The sequence below is a fragment of the Enoplosus armatus genome, chromosome 14, assembly GCF_043641665.1.
Source record: "Enoplosus armatus isolate fEnoArm2 chromosome 14, fEnoArm2.hap1, whole genome shotgun sequence".
In the NCBI taxonomy this organism is placed as follows: Eukaryota; Metazoa; Chordata; class Actinopteri; order Centrarchiformes; family Enoplosidae; genus Enoplosus; species Enoplosus armatus.
The window spans coordinates 2008441-2031487 of record NC_092193.1 but is presented as its reverse complement, the minus strand read 5'-3'; the positions used below and the strand labels follow the sequence as shown (position 1 = coordinate 2031487).

At 41.7% G+C, this 23047-nt stretch overlaps 1 protein-coding gene across 1 annotated transcript in view; it reads left to right on the top strand.

The window, feature by feature from the left end:
- Positions 1–17608, top strand: part of basp1 (brain abundant, membrane attached signal protein 1) — a 37961-nt gene extending 20353 nt beyond the window's left edge. Inside the window, exon 2 of the mRNA XM_070919691.1 lies at positions 16936–17608. Within this exon, the coding sequence (XP_070775792.1) occupies positions 16952–17608 (657 nt within the window). The 5' untranslated portion in view covers positions 16936–16951. The remainder of the gene's footprint in view (positions 1–16935) is intronic.
- Positions 17609–23047: the final 5439 nt, after the last annotated feature.

Genomic DNA, 23047 nt, shown 5'->3' with positions numbered 1-23047 from the left:
TACTGCGGGCAGTTAAAAACAAACACCCGATGTGGTGTGACCCTGGGCTGGTGCTGATGCAGGAGAGAGGTGGAGCAGAGGAAAAGTAACAAAGAGTCTTTGACTTATGGTCTTGAGCCGGATCATTTCAGCTGAAGTTCACTTCTGGAGTATCCAGCCTGAAAGAGTGTTTTCACTGGATTAAAACAAGGCCACAGGTCACCTACTGCTCCACAAATAGCAGCACAAAGAGAGGAGTGATGCTCTTTAGCTCGTCCAGCTCATTCATGCGTCCAGCGAGGACTCCCACCCTGCGGCGTCGAGTAGAGCATATTCTACATCGCATGTTGTCTCACAAACAAGTGATGACTCATGGAGCAGCCTGAAGCTGGGGGTTGTCAGCAGGTTCAGCATCAGGACCTAAAATCACCCCCCTGAATGGAGAGTTAGAACCCAGTGAATCAGATCAGTCTGCGTTTCCTCAGGTCCACAATTGTTCCTGGAGATAATATTTAGTGACACACGACTGGTGTTACTGAGAGTCAGTTATTAGTCTACGTGGCTCTACCCTCTTCAGGCCCTGCAGAATTCATTTTGCTCGTCATGCAATTATTCATCTTTAAAGATCCATACCATGTATGTATATTTGAACATCCCACCATTTCACGTATATATTGGTTTTCCATTGACTTTATTCAATAAGTAAATTGACTCAAAGTGCTTGAATTGTGTAATCCATTACAGTCAATATCAAGTTTGCATTATTTATTTATTATGCAATGCAGATCTTTCAAGCCAATCTTCACCTCTGGCTTCATCACTGAAGAAAGTGTAAACTCGACTCATGCCTGCTCCTCCGCAGACACTTGTAGCCGTTCTGTCTCTTTAAATGCGAATGTTTGGTTGAGTTTACATTTTGCGACGCAGGGCCCCTTCTTGTTTTCTTAATGGCAACCTTGAGGCTGACGGATGGCTGTGTGTGTGTGTGTGTGTGTGTGTGTGTGAGTGTGTGTGTTAGCAGCCGTGGGCCGGTCAGAGGTCACATATTTCTCAGACACACTGTCCACATCACTCATTAATAAACATTGTGTGTGTTTATCTGTGCGCACATGAGCCAAAGTAGTTGTGTATGTAAGTGTGTGTGTGTGTGTGTGTGTGTGTGTGTGAGCACATGCGTCAGTGGTGCCTCTGTGGCCTTCTGCAGACACACAGACCGTCACACAGACCGTCACACAGACGACTGGAAACTGCTCACACTGTTTGGTCTTAATCACTTCCTTACCTCAACAACACACACACACGTTTGTACTTCTACACATGTGAGGACCCTCATTGACACAATGCATTCTCTGGCCCCGAACCGTCCGAAGGGTTGTTATGGGACAAGACAGAAAAAAGGTATCGTTTCTTTTATCTTGATTGTCCCCAAAGGAAACTAACTTAGTTAAAGTTAGTCAGACAACAGCTAAAATTAAAAAAAAATCAAAAACAATCTGATCACAACTCATGTCTATAAATATTATTATAATTAAACTAGTGTTTATGATCTGTGGGTCCTAAAGAGGGGGCTCCAGGGCCCTGAAGCAGATTTATATGGCCATGAACAAAACTATGTACTGTACACAAAAAGGCACTTTTTTAGTATTTCCTGGGAGCGTTTTGTTTGATAAGAAACACTAGAGAGCTGACAGGAGATGAGGGGGGAGAGAGAGAGAGCGAGAGGTGGGGGATGACATACTAAAAAGTCAGGGACGTTGCAATTGCATTGTCAGCATCTTAAACCCCCAGCTCGCGCGGAAAAAGACACTTTTACAAACTTGTAATGTAAATGCAGAAGGACGTAGCTTTGTTTTTGATTTGTTTGTTGATGATGGTGGAAAGTCAGCAGGTCACCAAGAAACAGGTAACTAGATGAAGTGTTTAGCTATAGGGTGCAAGTTTCCATGTCAATCGGTAGAGTAGGTTTGCATGTTTGAAGTACAACTCAGGTGTGCCTTTGTTCACTGATCAGACCGTCTGAAATCCTTCCCCTAACATCTGTACACTCACTGTTAAAATATTTAGAAAGGTGAGGTCACTGTATTCCCTCTTCCTCCACACGGAACTGCGAGAACTCTCACCTACAGTCACAGTACACATGTATTAGTCCAGCAGCTCTTCTTCTTCTCTGCAGATATTTGCAGCCTTTTTTAGCTCACTGTTTTGGCGCTCTCATCAACCCCGTTTCCAGCAGCAGGCAGCTGTTTCCAGCAAACATGCTCTGATAAATCCACTGCACACGACGTGTACAACGCCGAACAGCAGACAAAGTTAGCGACGGGGCTAACCTTTTTTAAGGAGTTCGTAGAGAGCAATAAATCAATAAATGCCGCTTTAAATCTGATTTGGCACTAAAATTATGACAAACTTTGTAGCTTCAGACGGCTTCACCGCCACCTGATCAATTATTCGGAGCCAGAAAAGCCACGTTCGAGCAAAACGTAGAGTTGAGGTGGGACAACAACAACAAGCGGTAGCCTCAACAGATGAAAACAAACCCGTAAGCATCACCGTGTTCAGGCCTTAATAAGCTTTAAATCAAACAATAATCTAAACCACCACTGACAGACACATTAGCAGAAGTGAAATTAGACGTTGAGACCACTGAGACTTTGTATTTTTAGAAAGACGCTGGGGTTTTAACGAGCACCAGAGGACCTTTAGCCTGTTGATGACATTTTGAATTCACAGAACAAAAGCCAATACTAGTGTAGTGCACCAAACATCAATTGCCGCAGATGGTTTTGCCATCAATCCTCTTTGCAGTGTCTTAAAAACATGATGCTTCAGTCCATCATGGATGAATCTTAGAAACCTTTTAGCTTCATTTTCCTTTGCATGTACTGTATTTATTATGTTTATGGTTTTGGCCGGCTGACAAACAGGTTTTCTATCAGGCCACCCAGGAAATGGATGGCAGCCAAACAGCGGCCCATTATTGCATTAAATTAAATCAGACTGCATCAACAGAGTGGACGGCCGTAAAGTTGGCTGTAGATGGACTGTGAGGCTGCGTATGTGCATGTTAGCGTTAGCCTTGGGGATCCTGAGCTGCAGACAAATGAAAGCGTTCAACTGGCACTGAATTTAAAGAACACGTAGTTTCCTTTTAGGGTGGGTTGTGATTGGTTCATTGCTGCAGATAGGACACTTTTCTATTTTCCTTCCACAAGCAGCAAAAGTTAAAGCAGATGATGTTTGCAAGAGAAAAAACTTTTATGACAAATGTGTTTTAATATTAAATGCGAGTCAATGACAGTTGTTGTTGGTGTATTAATCATCAGAACTTATATTCGCACTACACTGCTTTTTGTGTAGATTTACTACTTTTACCAAATACAGGTCATTTTAGTAAAAAATCTTCTTTTCTTCCACATTTGCTTTACTTCCATTTAATAACGGAAATCAGGTTACAAACATATTTCAACATGGAGACATTTTGTCAGAGCTGTAGAACTTAGCGCACGCTAGGTTGAAATTTACAAAACAGACCTTTTCATCAAATATGTCAAGACTTAGTGTATTTACATGCACATTAGTATCCTGGTTATATGTTGCACATTCAAACATCATCTTGTTTTAGAAACCTGGATATGCTAGCTGAAGTACCCTGACAGAAACCAGGATACTGTGGCTGGTAAATACCTTTTCAGTCCCTGTCTGCTATCTACTCATCCTCAACGCCAGTTTCATATTAGTTGAAAAAATAGGACTATAAACAATGCTGAAATTAAAATGTCATTCTGACAGCGGTAACACATTTGGTGATTAGACGGAGAAGCTAAATCCAGCAGAGTGGTAAACACACAAGTTCTATGGCTGCAGTTTTATAATGAGAATAGTCTGAATTGTCACATGTTCAGGAATATTTATTGTTCCATTGTTTGGATGAACAGTTTCTCCTTAATATTAGACATATTATGAACTGTGGGCTGCAGCTTGTGTGTGTGTGTGTGTGTGTGTGTGTGTGTGTGTGTGGCTGTAAACTCTGGGATTGGAACCTTTCCCCTTCAGAGGAAATATGGCAGAGTTTGATTTCCTGCCAATCAACAGTAGCTCTGTTCTCTTTTTAACCACATCTGCCACAAGCTGCTCATGAATATACATGCACATGTGAACCAGTGCACACAGGTAACACAGTTATATACTGTATGTTGTGTATGCAGAGGTCAACCAACCACCTGCACACACAGCAACACACACATATAAAAACTGTTCAGAATTACACTGTAGTGAAATGGGTTTTTCCAATCACAGAAAAAAAGCCACCATAAACCGCTCGTAATATAAAATATGTGTCATAAGCACCAGGACGTACACAGAGCCCACTCAGGTGAGATGAACTGAAATCGTGCAGACACACACGTGTTAAAGTGTAAAACATCGAGGTGTTTCTCATCAGCTGTGCATCCCGTCATCCTCGCAGCTTCGGACTTCGCACAGTTCACTCAGAGCTGCTTCGTCGCATCAATAATGTTTTCATTATTGCTGCTGCTCATCACAACAGACTCCCAGCCGTCCAGTGGTGAAGCAAAACAAGCATAGCTGGTGTCTCATTCAGTGTTTTCCTACGTGCTGCACAGGGAAACAATGGCAAGTCACTATTCACTACTCACAACAAAATATATATTTTGACTTGCAAACAACAAATTCTCGCCGGGAGTAGCATTAAACATTATTATTCATTAAATATCAGATATCTGTGTCGTCCATTGGATCGATGAGCCTCCTGTTTTAATACTGTAGTACTGCCGTTACTGAACAGACAAATGTCCCTCTGTTGCAGTGAAAGTAATGACTTTACCTGTTGAAGAATATCTCCCCTGAGAATCATGCATCACTTGGAAATGTGGCGTGAAATGTGGCTCGTAAATAAAAAAACAACAGAAGCGAGAATGACGGGTCTCCACTGGAGAATGTTTTGACCGAATCACGCTGGCAAGGATGAGCAGAATGAAAATAAATAAACACAGTTTTTATTTGTTGAACATGCTTTTAGTGTATTTTAGTCCATTATTTGTGGAATTAAAATAAATATACCTATTGTTTCTCCAAACCGTGCAATGTAGAAATGTAGAGTGAGCTAATATAAAGACTGATATATGGATATGCGGCATTCCTCGCCTCCATATTTATCTAAGATAAAGGGGAAGCCTCATGCTCTCTGTGTGTTAACTCCGACCTGTTTGCTCTCAAAGAATGAGCCTCCGCTCCATATGGATAAGTTACATATTCACCTCTGACGTTCATCTCATCTTTTCATTATGCTGTACGGGTCAGTCCTGCTGTCAGTGTCAGTGCTGTTCACATAATGGTGTTTGGTATAGAGCTGTACCTTATCATGTAGATTGCTTGACAAATCTTAAGTCTGAAATAAGGTTTATAAATGCCACGAAGCAAAACATGGCAAATTTTCAAGTTTTAAGATTTATATTTGTGATGAACTGTTTTCATTCAACGGCAGCCGGGACCAGTCATGTGATCGATACAGTCATGTGATGCAGAGAAGACCTGCTGGTAGTGGCGTACTGCAGTGTGTCGATATGCGATTTCAAACACACTCCTGGACTCCTGACTTTAGATCACGGGACTTCAGAGACCACAGGTTGAAACCCTGCTCATATTTCTTCAGACTGAATATGGATCCATACGAGCAGCTTCACAGCAGCATCCTCTGTGTCGCCGCCACATCAATCAGGAATGTGTGGAGTGTTTAAAGTTCAATGGCGGGTCGATTTGCGCTATTCATGCAATTCACAGAGAACTCAAAAGTCAATGTGTCACCCTGCATATTTCTGAAGACGTGCAGAAGACACCTGTCTTCTCTGAAGGCCCTCGTAGCTCATTTCACATGTTCTGATGTTTGAAAGAGGCAGTCAAGTCACATAAATGCATTAATTACATTGTGGATTCGTCAAGTACTATGCATAGATGTACAGGACACTTTAAGTTACACGGCACAAGTATAAGCGTGACGCTACTGATCACTCAAAATGGCGACCCATTCGTTTGCTCCAACCAGGTTCTATGTTCTCAACTGCTTTTTCACTGTGATGAATTCAGGAGGGTTTCAAACCTAAAATATAGATTATAATTTCTCATTGCAAAGAAAACTATGTTGAACCTGTCAGTCTGCAAGATGTTTGATTGTCTAAATACACATACTCTTGCTCTTTCTAAGTAAAATGTTTTCATAATTAACAGAAGTGAAGCCCAAAGTAAAAAGCAATGGCCCAGGATTTAACAAAAACGTACTTCTCCTTTAAGCACTGACGTGACAGTAAACTAACCGTGGCAGCCAATACAATTTGAATGTAGCATTTTGATTGGTCAGGTCATTGATGAGTTGCGACGTCATGTGGGACTCACCATGCTTCCTGTCGCAGTGTACAGTTCAGCTTGTCCTTAACTCCACCAACGGGTTGCAACAGTTGTTAGACTTCATGAAGTTTGCGTCATGTCCCAGAGGACCTGCTGGGCGAGTCGCATCATGCCCCTTCACACAGCCGAAGCTCAGTCCCTGTGGATCTTGGAGCTCGCAGTCATTATTACGGTGGCCGACACGTGCAAATGTGTTACAACGGCCCAAAACATTTCTGCAGCCAAAACGATGCCAATTCAAAAACAAATACGAAAATCCAAAACAAATACAACAAGGGAAACCTGCTGCGAATGAAAAGACGCGCTGCAGAAAGCCAAAACAAATACACGAACAGCAAACACGCTGCAAAGCCAAAAACAACAACAGGAGGTCTACACAACGGGAGTCCTCCGGCCTGTAGGGGGAGCACTGAGACCAGACATTTATAATATTGTGAAAGACTAAGGCCGCAAAGAACCAATCTTTACCTGGAAATCTGAGGGAAATCTGCAAAAGACACGTTATTGATGAGAAAAAACGTTTTTCTGTCTGGCTGCATAAACTGATGCTGATCATTTTGGAGCTGATACTTTGTGTGCAGAATAATAAAATAAAAACATATCTAAATAGCAATGTTCATGCTAAATGCAAAATGATTATTTTAATTTTTGTCGTACATCATTTAGACCATCGCAGGACACAAATCTCCCCTCTGAAAACCTTTATAATAATAATAATAATAGGTATATATGTATATAATATGTTCATATGTTCTTTGTTTAATACTTAAATAATAAATCCATTCATTCGAGGTGAACAACTTCCCATAGATGACAAACTGACACGACCCAGTTACACCAGCTGCTGGCGCCTGGAAAATGCCTGTAACGCAGTGAATTGTGGGTATTTTGCTGGAGCTTCGGTGGCACCTGTTCGATCACTTAACAGAGCCTGAAATCTGACCTGGATGTGTCAGACAACAACGAAATCTTTTTAACATTTTTACAGGAGAAACAAGGCCGGAGGCTTTGCTCCGTTTCACAATAAATCAAGATGGAATGAAAAGTCCTTCAGGTTGGTGAGCAGAGAGAAGAAATGCTGTGAGAAACATCAGAAACTGTTAATTAATCAGACAAGCTTACAGGCTGTGTCGTCAGGGCTCGTTCTGATATCAGTTTACACCTTTTTCAAAGACATTTTACAACAAGTGATGGACCTACAGTTTTTATCTCTCCTGGAATTTTGAGCTTTGATGTTAATGTTCAACATTGCAAATGACATTTGTGAACCACTAAGTTTAGTGTGAATGTCATGTTTTGGCTCAGATTACTTTCACATGCTCGATGTCATAGAAGGATACTGTTGATCTGTTTGGAAGTTCAAGTTCTCAAAAGTACACATCTAAAAATCTAATTCAACAAACCTTCGGGATGAATCAAAGTGTTCAGAGGTGTCAGTTCAATCTGCATATCAGGACGTTTGAGATACTGTAGCTCCCGTCAACAGCCCTGTTCTGGTAACTATGGCAACAATGCTGATGCGCCATGTTAACAGTTACTCTGACTACAAACAAAATGATAACCTGCAGTAAATACAGCCTCGTTTTTCCTCTGGAGATCCTTCTCGCTATGACAGCACAGCCCCTTAACAAAGCGCTGCAATGTAATAAGACATTGGACTACAAATATACAAATCATGGGCATATTTTCAATTGAAATTGTAGTTTGATAAAAAAAAAAACAATAAGTACTCAAACGGCTGTTTCCGAAGTCATAAATGAACTCTCTCTCTCTCTACAGAAATGAGACAGAGTGTTTGTGGTGAGTGACTTTCCATCCAGACAAACTTCTGCTGCCAGCTCTGCAGACATGGAGGTCATGTGAGCGTCTGAGGAGGAGAGGATTCTGCAGAGTGAAATGCCGCTGAATCCACAGAGAGGGACGTAATCCCTTTCACTTCTCTGTTTTGTTTTGTCTGCCGTCGGTTTCCTCTGCAACCAACAAAGCGTTCTGAGCGATTCTGTATTCAGTAATAAACGTCTCAAAGCGTCTCGCTGGCTTTCATCTCTGCTGAGCGCGTCCTCTGACTCGTAAGCAGCAGCTGAACACACAGCGGCTCTCTGTGGTCGCTGATCAATAACCACTTCCAGCCCTGGAGTTTTCTCAAGCTCTGTCAATCTGAGGATTGATCCTCTAAACACCAATGAGTGTGTGTGTGTGTTTAATCATGCCTGTGTATGTTTGTTTGAATGCACACGGCTGTGTGTGTGTGTGTGTGTGCTCAGCCTGAGGCCACACTAAGCAGTGGGCAGTCTGTGTGTACTCTGAGTAATTAGACTGCTCGCCAGAACAAAGTGATGACTTTGTTTAGATCACTTCCTGCTTCAGTATAAAATTCAAAACTACAAGTTCCAACAGTCGCGAAAAGAAGTCAGATTGAAAAGAAGTCTGTGAGAAAATGACCTGAATTCTTACCTGAATTTAAAAAACGGTTTTCCTTTTTAATGCACTTGGGGTAATCTGATCACTGATCCATTCATCAATATTAGCAGATTGGCAACCAAACTCAAACTTAAAACAGGTCCGTTTTTCCTAAAACAATCACAGTCTTTATTCCGATTGTCTTACTCCAGTTTTAACTCACTTTTACTTACTTGCCTTAAATTGGTTGAATTGAACTCGTATCCTTCTTTTGGTCCTTAAAACCAACGAAGGCGAAAGGTCGCATCGTACTCCGTGACAGAAAGGTAGGGTTTCATTGGAAACAGACACGAAGTTCTACACGGAGCAGCTTCAAACACATTCATTCTCCTGTTAGTCCTGAGTTACACGTGGATGAAAGTAGCTTCGCACAGCTGGAAGCCGCTGCAGACTGAAAATGTTTACTGTTGGACAGAAATAGCAGCGGCGGCCGGTCCTGCTGCTAGCTTTGACACAGGGGACCAGTACTGACTTCCACTGATGGTACATGTTGTGCCTACCGCTCTGCCCTGAAATTCACTCGCAGCTCTACGTCTTCAGGCGGGAATAAAAGTGTACAATCTGTGGTTGGAATGGGGGGAGAAGATACTTTTGCATCATCTTTGGCTCTGATGTTTTGAGGCTTGCCAAGATTCGGAGCGCTGCGTTTTAAAATAGAAGAAGTGTGTATAGAAGTGTGCTATTTTAAAACAGCACACTTCTGTGGGAAAATCATACCAGCACAATGTGAGAATCTCACCTCCTAAAACCTTCGTCATGGACTCCGCTCTGTCATTTCAGCTACTTGAATATCTCAAATCGGCCTCCGTTGACTGTGAGCTCCCGACTCCCAGCATCCTCTGCTCCCCCCTGTTTCTTCCAGCTCAGTGCAGAGAGCCGGTGAAGAGGGTTTTTTTTTTTTATTTGTATCTGTGTGTGTGATTGGGCCAAATTTTCTGCTCCAGTTTTCCAGCCTGTCCGCTCAGCTCTCTGCACTCGCCTGCTGCCGTTTGGTGAAGCAGACTCAGCCAGCTGGATGGCAGCGGGGGGAAGCGTTCAGGCCTGGGCTCTGAATTATAGCGTTACATATACTTCACTCTAAACTACTCAACTACTTCAGTGTGTTCTCTCACATATCACTGGTCTCAGATGGTTTGAAGTTATAGAATATTATTATCACTATTTATTTATAACATTTTCCAGAATGACGGATCAAAAGAACAATTTGTCGTTTTTGGCGGACAACAGTCTGTGCAGTGCAGACTCTGTGCTGCTTCCTGGGCGGATGGATAAACTGTTATCCGTCAAGAAATAGTTCCACCCTGTAACTCCCCCTAAAACCACAAATGGTTGTTTTCTACATTTGTGTTTGTGTACAGGTTAAACAAACAAGATACGTGTTCATTTGTGAGCTGTAGAGCTGCTGTTTCTCTCTGCTTTCAGTCTTTATGCTAAGCTAGGCTAACCACGTCATCCTGCATCCTGCTCAATACAATATTTGATACACAGAAATTAGATTGATATTAATATTTGCATCTATCTCAGAAAGACAGTAAATAAGCACATTTCCCAAAATATTCATATAGTAACTTTTTTTTTTATTGTCATTTGACATTTGTTAAAAGAAGAATTTCACAAGATGTAATGAATCAGTCAACAGCTAATTTACAAAGTGTGTTTTCAGAAGTGATTTAAGAAAAAAATGCAGTTTGCTGCTGTGTAACTCCAGATCCAGAACTTCTTATATGGATGCTTAAAAACATGAAAAACACATCTACGTGAAGCTTTGGAGATGTGTTACTAATCTGACAGCTGCATGGAGGTCAGGTGAAGGACTGACTGATAGGGACTAAATCTACACCCACCAGGCCGACACAGAGCTGCAGCAGCAGAAGTAACTTGTTGTGTTGTGGCTGTAGATCGGTTCAACAGCGCTAAGGGTGTTAAACTGTTTTAAAATGGAGGTCAGTGTGACACAGGAGGTAAAACTGTGTTGCTTTTAGCTCTAGGCTGGACTCAAAATGTGATACTATCTCTGTCAGTGCCAAAATGTCAACTTTTAGAAACAAAGAAAGACAGTTGCTAATGCCAAGTGATGCATTTTTGATGTTTTGTCATTCCAGCCAAGTTTTTATAGGCCAGTATCACACACAGTGTCTTGGGTTTCCAGTCAGTTCCTGACTGAGCCCAAGCTCTCTGGTTTTGACAGTTCATATGCAGTAAGAACACAATCTAACCTCCTGCAGGAAGGTGATGACATCAATTTCTCAATTTTTTCTGCAAATTTCGAAGTGGATTGGAACAACAGTAAACAAGTCTCCAAGTAGACCAAAGGGTTGCAGGGAGGGGGAGCAATCAAACTCTGATTAGGACTCAAACCAACAAATACAGTGTAAAAATACTGAAAAAGACAAGAATAACAGTGGAAGAAACCTTAGAAAAAAATAAAATGATTTACTTCTTGGGAGGATAGATTGGGATAGATTTAGTTTTGTGAGTTATAGCGTAAAACTAATGTTGTAAATCCAGTATTAAGTCCAATACCGAACACACAAGGTGCTCCTGCAGCTCCTCCTGCTTTCTGCTGTCAAGTCGATTTTCCAACGGACATGGAAGCGGAGCGAGTGCTGGCCGTGACAGCCTTAACCTTTAACGTGTCATCTTGGACGGCAGGAACACAGAACCTGCCAGGCCGGGCTCTCCACTGCTCCGAGGCCGGGGATTTACTGAGACCCCAGGACCTCCTGGAGACCTCCATCTGCCTGACCAGAGGGACGGGAGAAAGGGATTACAATTTGACCCGCAAAAAAACGTGCCGAGAGGAAGCAGAGATCATATTTTGACAGAAGGGTTGTACAGTATCTGGGCACTATTTCTTTTTACTCCTCAATCTTGACAAAACGAATGTGTGTGAGGAGAAAAAGTGCGAACCAAATCCATCAATTCACAGTCTGATCTAAAAACAAAATTTAAAATCAAATACAGCACTAGGTAGTTAGGGTTAGGTCTATTCATTTCCCCAAAGATGGTTGTTAAATGGAGGTTTTGATGGAGACGAAACTCTTCTTGAATCATCAGTATAAACAATTAACAGCTACTTTGAAAAAAACTGACATCCATTACTTGTAGGTTGAAAAGTCGACTACGAGCTCCAGAGTATTTCTTTCACTGCTTTCTGTTGCCGTGCGGCAGGATGAAGTGAAGTTAGGTGTTGAACTTTATACTATAAGGTTAACCTTTGTGTTTCTGTGTTAAATTTATCTTTTTATTTGTTTATTCATTTATTTACTTTTTGGCCAATTTGTTTTTGGCCACTTGGGGGCAGCGAAACAATACTGACATTATCACCATTTAAAGTTACAATTGCCTATTTACACATCCAGAAGACATGGAGCAACATTAGCATTCATTTGGAGTTGCATATGTGTCCATCAGATGAATGTAAATGAATGAGCTTTTATCATGAATATTCTACACACATAGGAGCTTTAACTTTTTGTAATGATTACGAAAGAAGAGGATCCAGCTCAGGTGCATCCTCAGACTGAAACAGAGAGAGAAAAATAATCCCAGGAGGGAGAGTCTAATTTAGACCTCCCTACTCGGGCTGCAGAGTAGAAGCAATTCGGAGGACTGAAATTACACACTCAGGACAGAAAACACTGCAGGTGAAGCAGGCGAGAGCAGAGATGTGGAGAGGAGTGGAGGCTGGAGGGATGATGGAAGGATTATTGCATTAAGAGGGAAGTTGGAGGCGAGTGATGTTGCGGGTAGACGGGGAAAAGAGAGCAGAGCCGAGCGGCGGCGGCGGCGTGTGGGCGTGACAGATGACGAAGGTTTGAGAAAAAAATCTGAGGAGAACTCAGCCATCTGCTCCTTCAGGGAGCTCTGCTCATCTTAAACCGCTTTGCCACCTTTCGACTTGCCAGACGTGAATTTGATCGTCGATTAATAATGTTGTATAAATACTTTTTCACTGAACGCCGCTGTGATCAATCATGTGTTTTGTTAACTCAGCAGCTTGCGGGGTTGAGGGATTGGAGAGTCGGTGGCAACTGCTGAACACAGTGGAAAGAAACAGGAGGGGAAAAAATGCAGGTGGAGTTAATCATGGTGTGTGCACTCTCAGGAAAAACTAATGGACCTTAGAAAGATGCAGTGAGTTTTCACTGAGGTCTTGCATTTAAAAACAGAGTGCAGATCCTTAAAGGCGTCTCAGTAGAGTCTAAAAATCTTCTGATCATGAAGCTCATTAAATTGCAACAAGTCTGCATCCCTTAAACCGGTCGCTTGTCGGTGCCTCCCGAAACAAAAATGTGAATTTATTTTTTTTTTTTCTTGTCTTGGAGATAATTTCTTTTCCTAAAAGAGTGTTTAAAGTATTCGATTTAACCCTGAAAAGAGTTGAAGAGGTTTCTGTGCACGGCCACAAATTAACGGACAGATTTGTGAATGGCAGCTGAAATCAGAAACCACTTAACTTAATCAATTTAAAGATGAAGTGATAGGAATGATGTCATTATGCTTGTGTTAGACTCATTTTAAAGACCTTTTTCACCTTAATTTAAGATACTTTGGATAAGAGTGTCCACTTGTGTGTTGTGTTTTTCCTCGGCACTGATGCCATCGTCCACATGAAGTGATGCTGGAAGTTCACAGCTGGCAGATCAGACTTCCTTTTGTGCTTCCATGACTGCAGTTTGCAGGTTAAATTAAGTCTTTTGTGCGACCCAGAGCATTTTCTCCAGGTTGTCTCGGCCCTACCCGAGCTCTTCAAACACTAAAACCACACGCCCGGCAGCGAGAAAGCGTGCCTTTGGTTGAAAGGAAGCCATTGTCTGCCCAGATGATTGTGAGTCATTGTACTGGCAGCACAAGCCGGGAGTCAAATGATGTGATGTAGCAGAGACCTCCATTGTGGCCTGTATAAAGCTGCGGCAGGAACGGCGGCCCCGGCAGATACCGACTGCTGGACGTTCAGGGGAGGTTTGCATGAATAGAGGAGTAATTCAGTCAGTGGCGACGAGGTGATTAGCATTTTGAGTGGATTCACCGCCGGCTCTGTCCCATTCACAGGGCGAATCTGTGAGTAGCCAGCAGAATCTCTCAGTGGTCTGGTTTGTTTGAGAGGAAAAGGTCACGTCTGCTTTCAGAGACGTTTTGACAGATTTCACGTTTACAGATGGCAGAACAAACAGATGATTTTGGTGTCGGCCAAGAATAATCTCAAGGTGTTGTGAAGTTAGTCCGTAAAAATCACCACATTTTGAAAAAAATCACATGTTGATTTTACATTTTACAACATTTCATTCAATTAATGCCGTTTTAGCCATTTACAATCGCTTTTGTTGAAACCACTTTTTTTTAAATGGCAAAGAGAATTAATATTGTCCATTTTATTAGGATTTGAACTTTGAGATGTAGACATTACAAAATGCCCCTCCGACTAGCAAAATAATTGTGTGCTTGTTTACTCTGAGACTGGGGACCAGACTCATTCAACCCATGCAGATTGACTATACAATGCACTTCCAAAATGCACGATTTAAGAAACTGAAACTGAGAAAAACCAAGGACGGTGTGTTTTTTGTTCCTGTTTACTTTTAAATCAGCAGAATATCTCAAATATTTTTGACAAGACAAGTACTTTTCAGATTGCATAACAGAAGTTAAATTGGATAAGACAAAAGAAGAACAATGCAAAATAACTGTCATTTATTTAGGATTTATTTTTATTTATTAAGGATTTCTTAACATTGTGAGTTTGGGCATTATTGAGTATTTTGCTGCACGTAGTTGGATAAATGAAAGAGCTTTGGCACATATATCCAATGGTTGTCTGTCACTCTTGAGTGTTTAGATGCAGCTTCGGATCCAAGACTGGATTAAACACATATTCTAGTGTAAAGCTAATTATGAGGACTGTGTTTAGGCGGTTGTATGTGCTCTCTGAGAGCTTTCTAGTCATAACACTAAGATTGAATGTGAATTGTAAATGATTAGTTTTATGTATTTCCTTGTCAAAATACTGTCACAGTTGGAAAACAGATCTTTAGTTTTAGGTTGTGTTGTTTTTTTCTACCGTGAATGCAGCAGCTTGGAATTCAGAGGCATAATTTAAAACACAGCACATTTTTTTTCAGGTTTTCCTAATGAGCAGGATGGACTGCCAAGTTGTTTTTTGGCAGTTCTAAGCATCAACATACAGACTTCATATTTCAAAAAACAAATTGTACCGTTCTTGACTCTTTGCTCCTAATAAGCCTGATTTGTTGTGGTATTGAAGTCCTCTCCCCCATCGAGCAGACAGATGGTGATATCCATGAAAAAATGCTCCAACTGAAGGAGTAAGCCAGGAATCTGCAGGTGTGTGTGTGTGTGTGTGTGTGTGTGTGTGTGTGTGCGTCTTTGTGTATCGGGCCTGCATACACACAGTGCTATCTACCTGTGCAATGACCATGCAGCTCTTAATCACATGAAATGCATTCTCCACACAGACCTCAGGATTCCATTCAGTTTGTGAAGAAAATTATTCTTTGCTGATGATATGATGTTCTACATGTTACACTATCGACAAGCCAATTGAGACTGCTTGTAACTTGGTCAGGTTTTTTGATTTCTAAAGGAAATTTCAGTCAGCCAACTCTGGAATGGGTTTATTATGAGAGAATTGTTTCATCCAAATTACGTGAAAACATATTTTCTCACTTACCCATGGTGGTATCAGTTCTGGCAGATAGTTTTGGTTTTATTTGCTCTATGTTTTGATGAAAACAATGACTCTAAAAACAGATTTTAAACTATTAAATGGTTTTGTTAAATATGTTTTGGAGGAAATTGGATCTGGATTATGTCCACTGGCAATGATCTTTCCTGTCATACTGTAGAAGTGTTTCCACACAGACGTCGTAGGGAGGTGGTCGGGTTGAGTAGTTGGACAAAGCTTTGATACCCATGTGTGGTTAAGGTCAAAGAAAGTTTGCAGCTTTGGTTAAATACTGAAAAAGGTCTTTCCCTTGAAGTTACTGTCAGTCTCAGAACCCAAATTTAGCCTCTGGGGGCAACAGCCAGTGTTCTGGGGCTTGCGATGTAGGCTAACGAACGCTAAGGTAGCCGATATCCGGGCCAAGACTTCCTCTTCCGTGCGCTGGTCGATTTGCAATCTTGGAACCCATCGACTATCGTCTGATAATAATTTAAATGCACATACATTTGTTAAAAAAAGCTATGCGTTTCACCTCTTTTGCTCTCTACATGGACTGTTTACCTGCATGCAACCAAAGCCCACTCAAACGTGAGTGGTCAATACTATTTGGACTGCGAACGGAAAGCAGATCGCATCCGCTAAGCTCAGCACTGAGGAGTGATGAAAAAAACTCCCAAAAAGCCCATTCTACAGAGCGAGACACCAACTCTAATGTTGAGGATAAAAATCTTCTTCTTCAAAAAAAGAAAAACTACATGAGTAGCATATAAAAAGTACTCAGATGTATTACTGCCATTATTTTTTTTTATCAGATTTGTTTTCTCTGTAGCATTTGAACTCACATAGCTGTTTCCTCATTTTTAAATAAGTTTTGACTGATGTGGAAGAGGAAGACATCATGCTGGGAGGCTCTCTGAGGAGCATGTGGTCCAGGTTGAGATAATATCAAAAATGCAATATGAGAGATGTTTCTCCATAATTGCATGACTACTGCAGCACTTGTGTGTGCATTTTGATGAACATGTTTCTTCTTCATCTTCTTGGTCTCTTATCAAATCTCATGCAGACTTAACGTCAAATTCTGCACTTGCTGTCTCATACAGAAAAGTCTGTACACTGTGACGCTGCTGGTACATTAAATTGATTCATTTTTACCACAAAGAGAGACTGCTCTTCATCATTCATCATCATCATTTGTGGTGATATTACTATCAGGAACTTCCAACGTGCTTAAGACTTGATTTTTGTGGTTTTTGCTCGCATGTGGTTCATTGTTTGGTTTATTTGTGTACAATGTGCTTCCTTCTTATTTCACTTTCTTCATAATGAATGAGTGAATTGATAATTGTTTCTATAATACTAAAATGTATTTATTATCCCTTCTGTTTCAGAGGCCAGAGATCCAAAATGGGAGGCAAGCTCAGCAAAAAGAAGAAGGGATACAACGTAAACGATGACAAGGCCAAAGACAAGGATGCCAAAGCAGAGGGGGCCTCTGCTGAGGAGAGCGAAGCGCCGAAAGACAACAAAGACGAGGCCCCGGCTGCCACCGATGCTAAGGAGGTAGCGAACGACACGGCGGCCAAGGAGGCGCCGGCAGCAGATGCTGCAGCGGCCAAGGAGGAGGAAAAGAACGCAGCTCCCGCCACAAAGGAGCCCGAGAAACCTGCCGCCAATGCCGAGCCGAAAACAGAGGCGCCCAAGAGCGCAGAGCCCGCCAAGGCTGAGGAGAAACCAGCTGCCCCGGCCCCGGCCAAAGAATCGGCCCCTGCCGCCAAGGAGCCCGAGGCTAAGGCCGCGGCGCCTGCCCCAGCGGCTGAGAGTAAAGATGAGGCCGACGCCAAAAAGACTGAGGCCCCCGCGGCACCAGCAGCCAAAGCCGAGGCGGCCCCCGCTGCCTCCCCTGACCCCAAGCCCACAGAGGCGGCGGCGGCGGCGGCTCCCGCACCGGCAAAGGAGGCCGCCGCAGTCCCTAGTTCAACACCAGCCGCCGAGCCTCCCGCCAAGGAGGCGAACGCCACAGAGGCACCAAGCAAGGATCAAACCGTAGCAGTTCAAGATTAATGGACAGCTTCTTTTCGGAAATGAAAAAATAAAGTACCTAACTCAACGACGATGAAGATTAAAAAAAATGAAATGAAATTAACTAGCCCACCCATATTATGATAATAATAATAATAATAATAATAATTGTAATGATGACGATTTGTTGAATGAGGAGGACTGGAGCAACCACCTGGAGAAGTTTCCCACCGCTGCAGATGATTATTGCTATTATTATTGTTATATTTTATTTTATTTTTTTCTGCTGTAGTATTTGAACTTTGATACGAGTCTGTGTCGGCCATATGCCTCTCCATTCCACATCCATCATCCCTCTCCCTCATACGGTCAAGGGGTTTAACTTGACTCCCATCTCAGCCCACACAAGGCCTGTGCTCATACATTCACCTGCACCCTCTGCTCTGTGGACTCAGTGTCACAGTATCAAAATTTTGGGGGAGGGGGGTTTAAGAAATCACTTAACCAGCTGGACTTTCATTGAATCTGTCCACTCTTCAGCTCTCCCCCTTCCACTCATTCTCCTCTTCAGAGTATCGTGTTCTCGGCTTTGGCTTGGTACCTCCAGTGTTTCGGTGCCATGGAACTGTGGTTGTATCCTATTTTAACCCCCCCCCCGGCTTTTTGGTATTGTTGGGTTGTGTTGTTACCCATTTTCCTCTTTGGGTTACACGCCAATTTCTCTCAATGGCTGAGAAGAACAAAATTTATTGTGAGGACTGAGAACGTTCAGGCTTTCTAAGACATTTCAGAGGTTGAAAAGGACTGGCTTTGCAGAGCAAAACACATTCTTAGACGCATAAAACAGTCGTAGGAATTTTTCAGATAAACTTCTAGATTTTGTACTGAAACCCTTAGGTATATTGTAAGTGAACTAAGTGGTTTTTTAACATTTGTAATACACTTATACAATCTGCAAAGCCTTGCTGAAAAGATCTCTGCAGTGTTCTCAGAAAGTCTGATGGAAATCTCTGATCCTCCATCCAAATCTGGTGACAAATTTGAAGTTTTCAAGAGCTGAGTTTCATTATAAAAAGACATATCTACTGCTGACCTGGGTGAAAAAGGCTTCGCGATAATGTCCTAGAGATAGTTTGATCTTACTTAGAATACCAAGTTGGTGACGTTCACTGTATCATCAGGAGAATCCAGATAGCGTTGGTTCAGTTGTGTCTCTCTAAAGAAAATAGACTAAACTGGCTCTTAAGGTCTTTTCTGTCTTCTGGAAGAAGAACTCAAATCCTTACTTAAGTAAAAGTCACATACCACAAAGTAGACATACTTAGATGTACTGTAAGTAAAAGTCTCACATTCTACCTAAGTCAAGGATTAGCAGCAGGATGTACTTAAGAAGCAAATAAAAGTATATTAATAGGAATGTGATGTGCTGCAATAATGGAATAATAATTTTAATTAAACAGTTAATTCATTTAGAATTGGCATATGCATTGAAAGTTCCGTATGATAACAAAAGGGACGTCAGTGAAGCCTCGTCCTGTGGAGCAAACCTCACCAGTTTGGTATCGAAGCAGGTGAAAACGCCCCCGATGAGGTCAGTTGCAGGTGCAGTTTGGTCCAGGTGTGTTTTCCAGCGTTTGGATCCGTGTAGCTCTGTGACTCTCAGTCATTTGGAGTCTGATCCCATCGAGGACAGGAATGTGAACGGTCGCAGCCGTCGCCAGCCTACTCGATCTGCTACGGCCCATGTTTCTATGGCAACCGTACGCCATGCTGTCATTATGGGATGGAGAAGCCTTGCGCGTGAAAAGGGAGCTCCTAATTTCGTCATTTTTCACCCCTCATGCATTTTCCTGTACTTTTCAGAAATATATATTACATATATGTACATATATGCAGTGGTTGAAGAAAACGTAGTTACATCTTTTACTCAAGTAAAAGTAGAAATATCACTGTGTAAAAATACTCCATGGCAACAAAGTCCTGCATTGTCATTTTGTCAAGTAAAAAGTATCCCAACGTAAAAGTAGTGATAGTGAAGAAGACGGTTTGTATCTGTAGTTTTCGGGATCAGCAGAAAAGAGTGAATGAAGAAAAGATGAAGGAAGGAAAGAAGTAAACAAGAAAGGAAAGATTGAAGGACTAGAAATATCAGTCATATTTCATAATCTTATTTTAGCAAGCTGTCGGATAAATATTTCCCTCCAACATGTACTGGAGTGAAGAGAAACAGTCAAGTAACAAACTTCACTACAGTGCTTGAATAGATGTACTTTCGCAGTTTCCACCTTTGCATATATGCAGGTATATATATGTATATATTTTCTCAGCCATCCATTTGCCGACTTTTCAGTTTCATCCAACTGACACACAACGTTTTCCTCCCAGCACTTGTCAAACCGTAGCAGAAACAAACACTCGAGAAGCGCTGTGTGTCACTTGGTCCACTTTTTCTTCCTCTCTTGACTCAGTAAATTGCATGTCCGTGGTTGGGTGAACCTGTAGTCCTGTCTTTTTGGTCAAGTGGAAAAAAAAAATGATTTCTCAGTCTGCATCCATGCCAACTACAGTTGATATTTTCATTCCATGTCTCACCACTGCTATTTCCACACCACACGTTCATTCAAAACAAACAAAAAGATGATATGGAAATTGATGCATTCAAAATTATATGTACTTGTATAAATGGTGCAACAGTAATAAAATGTAAGAAATTGACTGAAACTTGAGGATTTTGTGCGTCAACTTTCTTTCATGCACTCACAAGGTAACAAATCAAATACAATTTCTGATGCAAATGATTAGTTGTTATTCTATATTTATTTTTATTATCAACAAATCCAATGAAAAGACCAAAACAGCTGCTAGTTTTTATCAAATGTTACTCAAACTGGAGGAAATGATGCATTCTTGGGGACTATTTCCAGCGTTGGATTAATCCACATTTGGTGCTGTAGTGAGTATTTATACTGTACAGTATACTGTAGTGTGTGTGTTCAATCGTAAAAACTTAAAAAAGACATGAAGTGTGTTTTGCCCTGCCTTTACCTCTCATATGGGTGAAACCATTCAGGCTCATCTGTGCAAAGTGATTCACAACATTATAACACTTGAAGCACCTGGCACAGTTTCAGCAGCACTCAGCCTCTTCGTCTCTGGAGCGTCAGACATTCATACTAGGACAGACTTATTTTAAGGATCCAAGTGTGAAATGTGGGTTAGATCAGTGATGGATCTGAACAATGAAACAGACTGGATTCACACTATAGGCAGGAAATACAGACTATTAAAAGACTATTGAGGAATTATCTGCAAAGCAAGCTGGAGTTTTCATTTCACTTTTACTTGAGAAAAAGGAGCCGCCATATTTTACACGAGTCAACTTCAGCAGGTGAGTCAAACACTGGCTTCTCTATATGCACCTGTTAACATGAGAGCTATGATGTGTTTGGATGTTGTCCCTATAAATGTAAATGAATGGATGAAAGTGAGCCACTGTCTTGCCTTTCAAGAAACTTCATTTCTTTATTAAAACTAGACAGAAAATGTAAATAACCTAAATGTCTAAATAATCAAAAGATAAGTTGATCATGTCTAATGTGCAACATTAAAACCTGAACTAGACATTTCTTTGTGTCCCATGCGCCACCACACGTCCGTGATGTGGGGTGATACTAACGGTCGCACCCTTGACACACTGCATGTGTCAGAACCGCAGGGTTGTTTGAGGCGACACAGAGCACCCAGAGGTCCCCCGCAAACTGTCTCTGAGGTCGAGGCGCTCCAGCTGGGCAATAACTTCACTCCTCCTTATCACATAAAAAAGAAAAATATGGACAGGGACACCAGAAAGAGGACAAATAGAAGGACCGAAGTCTTGCCAAGAGGTAATGATTGATGTCTTTATCTCTTCCTCTTTCTCCTCGCCCTCCCTCTCTTGGGCAGTAAATCAAGGACTTAATCTCACTGCTGTGATTTACACCTGTTCAAACGCCGTTTCTCACCCGGTAATACCTTCCCCGTGCCTTTACTCAGGCCACAACATGGCTAGATAAGATGTGATGCTGTACAGAAATAGGAACTGGATGGGATGTATTGCATGAACACAACACGGCGCCTGATAAACTAAAAAGGTTGAAGTGATAGTGGGCTGTTACAGACTAGACTAGCCTTTAAACCTCCAGAGGTATCCCGGGTAGTTGAGTTGACAGCTTAATTGTATTATTTCATGGCCTTCATCAGGTCTGATTTGCATTCGCTGTGATTATACCTTCTATGACTGCATGTGAGAAATAAATTCATTCATTCATTCACTAGCAGAAAAACTGTGTTTCCTGAAATCGAAGTACTGCTACTTTAAAGACAATTTCCATCTTAACTAGAAGTAAAATGACTTGTGTTTGCAGGCGGGAAACATGATAAGCACATACTGCTGGGGCTAGTCGGAGGCTTAATATTTATTCGTGGGACTTCCTTTAACTACATGTCATGTGTGTACTATGAAAGTAATGTAATGTGTGAAGTGTTATTGAAGTACATTTACTCAAGTACTCTGCTGCACTTGTGTGTGCTTCATTTGCACATGTGTGAGCTGTGAAGCTTGCAGGACGACAAAGGGATGTGAGCAACGTGAACTCGCCCAGGTTATTCCAGTGCATAGACGGTTGCTATGGAAACTGGGGGTGTTATTGGACTGGATTAACCAGAGAATGGGAGAAACAACAGCCAACTGAAGGAAACCAGATTTAATGTCAAGTGTTTGGTCATTTCTTCATGGGGTTTGGTGTGGTTAGGATGGGGCTAGTCAGCCGCTGACTCATCACTTGCACTGAATAACAAAGCTTTTGTTTCTTTTTATACTTGAACTTAAAGTGGTTCCTTCTGGGTTTCCTTCTAACCGAACAGACGACTTTGATGGGATTCAATTGGAATGATGTCAGCAGAATTTGATTCCTCTGTTTTTCTGTATTAAACCAAGACCAGTTTAATAATTCTGTAGTTGTTGAGACATTAATTAACAAAATGTCCTCATTAAGTTAATGGAAAACATAATCCAGTTGGTATTATGTTTCCTTCAAAATGTACTTTCTTTTGCAAATTAGTTGTGTACGAACGTAGTTTCTAGGAGACAGCGTTGGCTCAATACTTGAAAGTTACTGTAAGATAAATAAAAGAGATAGTAGATAGTCAGTTATTAGTCGAGGTACGGGACACGTGATGGACTTCAACACTAGAACATACACACTTTCTCTGCCTCACATCTGCAGTGCGGCGGCACGTCTGATGCATTCTGGCATTTCTATTTTTGTTTGTTTTCATTTGAAAACACTTGCGAGGCTCGGTTTGTCTCTCTGTCGGTCAGAAATATTAAAATGCTCAGAAGCAAAAGGTCTGACTTTTAGTACGTGGAGCGAATCTGAATCCCCACAACACACACACACACACACACACACACACACCGTCCCTGCAGTGGTAACTACAGGC